Below are 1,831 nucleotides of genomic sequence, written 5' to 3'. Positions count from 1 at the left end.
TGGTTACAGAGTACAATTGACCTATGGTTAAAGAGTACAACTGACCCATGGTTACAGAGTACAGCTGACCCATGGTTAAGGAGTATAACTGACCCGTGGTTACAGGGTACAACTGCTCTGCATGATTTTCTGCGCCGTCATCTTTTTGGAAGCAGATCACCAGGTCTTTCTTCCACAGAACAGCTGGGTGGGTTTGAACTCCTCACTTTTAAGAACAAACCATTTGTGTCAACCAGTGACCTCTTTTAGCCAAGAGCGGACAGAAAGTAAAGGCTCAGCGGTGAGGTGAGGGAGGGAGGTTTTAGGGAAAGTGTTGGGTTGCTCGGAAACAGCAGTGTCGAGTTGTGGGCTTGAACCGCGTTGGTCCTATGGTCTCTGTTACTTTAGGTAATGACCCTTCTGAAAGAAGTGGATTGTGGACACGCCGGATGGATTCCTGGCACGCTCTGACAGCCCTTGCATGCTCGGTGACCCCGTCTACCAAGCACACCCTCATTATACTGACTGCTAATGGGGGCAGCCTCTGTCTTATAGACCCCTTACTTTGGGGCTCCTATGCTCCTCCAGGACTTTGTGGGACACCAACCACCTTTTGCTTCCCATCACACACACACACACACACACACACACACACACACACACACACACTTTCTTGCTCTCCCCAAAGCTCTGGCTAGGAGCAGTAGACTGCCTACAGGCATCTGTACTGTATCTCTGTTGTCAGGTTTTGGCCAATTCTCCCAGGTATGAGGATGCTGAAGCTGGAGAAGGAACTTGGGGAGATGACCATGTGGGTGGGGAGATTGACAATCCTCCTGCTGTGTAGCTGTGCGATTTGCCTTTATTTCACTCCTCAGCTCAGGCCCTTTGTGTGTTACTTTGGAATGGACCAATTCACATGAATTTCATGAAATTTATCTCATGAGTTCCAAGTTGACCTAAATGGGATATAACGGGTCCTGTCCCTTGTAACACCCACATGGTCTTTCTTTAGAGCAGTGGCTCTCAACCTGTGGGTCGAACCCCTTTGGGGGCCAAGCGACCCTTTCACAGGGGTCGCCTGATTTATAACAGTAGCAAAATGACAGGGATGAAGTAGCAACGAAAATAATTTTAGGGCTGGGGGGGGTCACCACAAAAAACTCTCTTCTACATGAGTCTCTGTGGATTTGTTTCTCTAGAGGACCCAGACTAGCACAATGAGGACCTGTATGCAAGGGTCAAGGTTGAGAACCACTGCATTTGTCACGTTCTTCAGCCTTGGTGGCCTCTCTGATTCAGTTCATACCTGTCCTGTGGCTGCTGAGTTTTATCACCCCTGCTCCTAGTGACCTGCAGAAACTGAGACGCGTGTCTCCTGGACACAATTTTAAATTGTTGCAAAAACCAAATATGATGGGCCAAACATGGAGCAGGTATCCATTCAAGTTCAATGCAGTGTGACTGGGGGACAAGATCTGACCGTGCGAACGTGGCTGGCCAGTGCTCACTGCTGAGGCGAGGGGCTGGGTCGCTCCCAGAGACAGGAGTGGATGGGCTGATTCTTGGAGACACCACCAGAGATGTCTCTTTCCATCACACCCCCATTTCTGCTGTTCTTTTGCCGGAAGCCGGCTTGCTACGTCATGGGAAAGATAGTCTTCTAATCTCTGTTTAAATTTCAATAAAATTATTAAAAAAAAAAACCATCTTCGTGTGGCAAGAAGTGTGTTTTTCCACAATGAATTATTACCTAGAAGCTACTATAACTTCTGGGAACAGTTCTGAATCATTTTGATTTATATATATATATATATAAATGATTTGATTTACATATATATAAATGATTTGA

The 1,831-nt window shown here is 46.8% G+C and overlaps 1 protein-coding gene across 1 annotated transcript in view; it reads left to right on the top strand.

Annotated features, from left to right (window-relative positions):
* LOC101652643 (HLA class II histocompatibility antigen, DO alpha chain) overlaps positions 1 to 1,060 on the top strand; it is a 5,534-nt gene extending 4,474 nt beyond the window's left edge. Inside the window, exon 5 of the mRNA XM_030886204.2 lies at positions 388 to 1,060. Coding sequence (XP_030742064.2) covers positions 388 to 391 — 4 coding nt within the window. The 3' untranslated portion in view covers positions 392 to 1,060. The remainder of the gene's footprint in view (positions 1 to 387) is intronic.
* Positions 1,061 to 1,831: the final 771 nt, after the last annotated feature.

This window comes from Echinops telfairi, unplaced genomic scaffold, assembly GCF_000313985.2.
Source record: "Echinops telfairi isolate 266 unplaced genomic scaffold, ASM31398v2 ScPeMD7_655;HRSCAF=1070, whole genome shotgun sequence".
NCBI lineage: Eukaryota > Metazoa > Chordata > Mammalia > Afrosoricida > Tenrecidae > Echinops > Echinops telfairi.
Note: the sequence above shows the minus strand (reverse complement) of the source record. Positions and strands in the feature narration are given on the sequence as shown.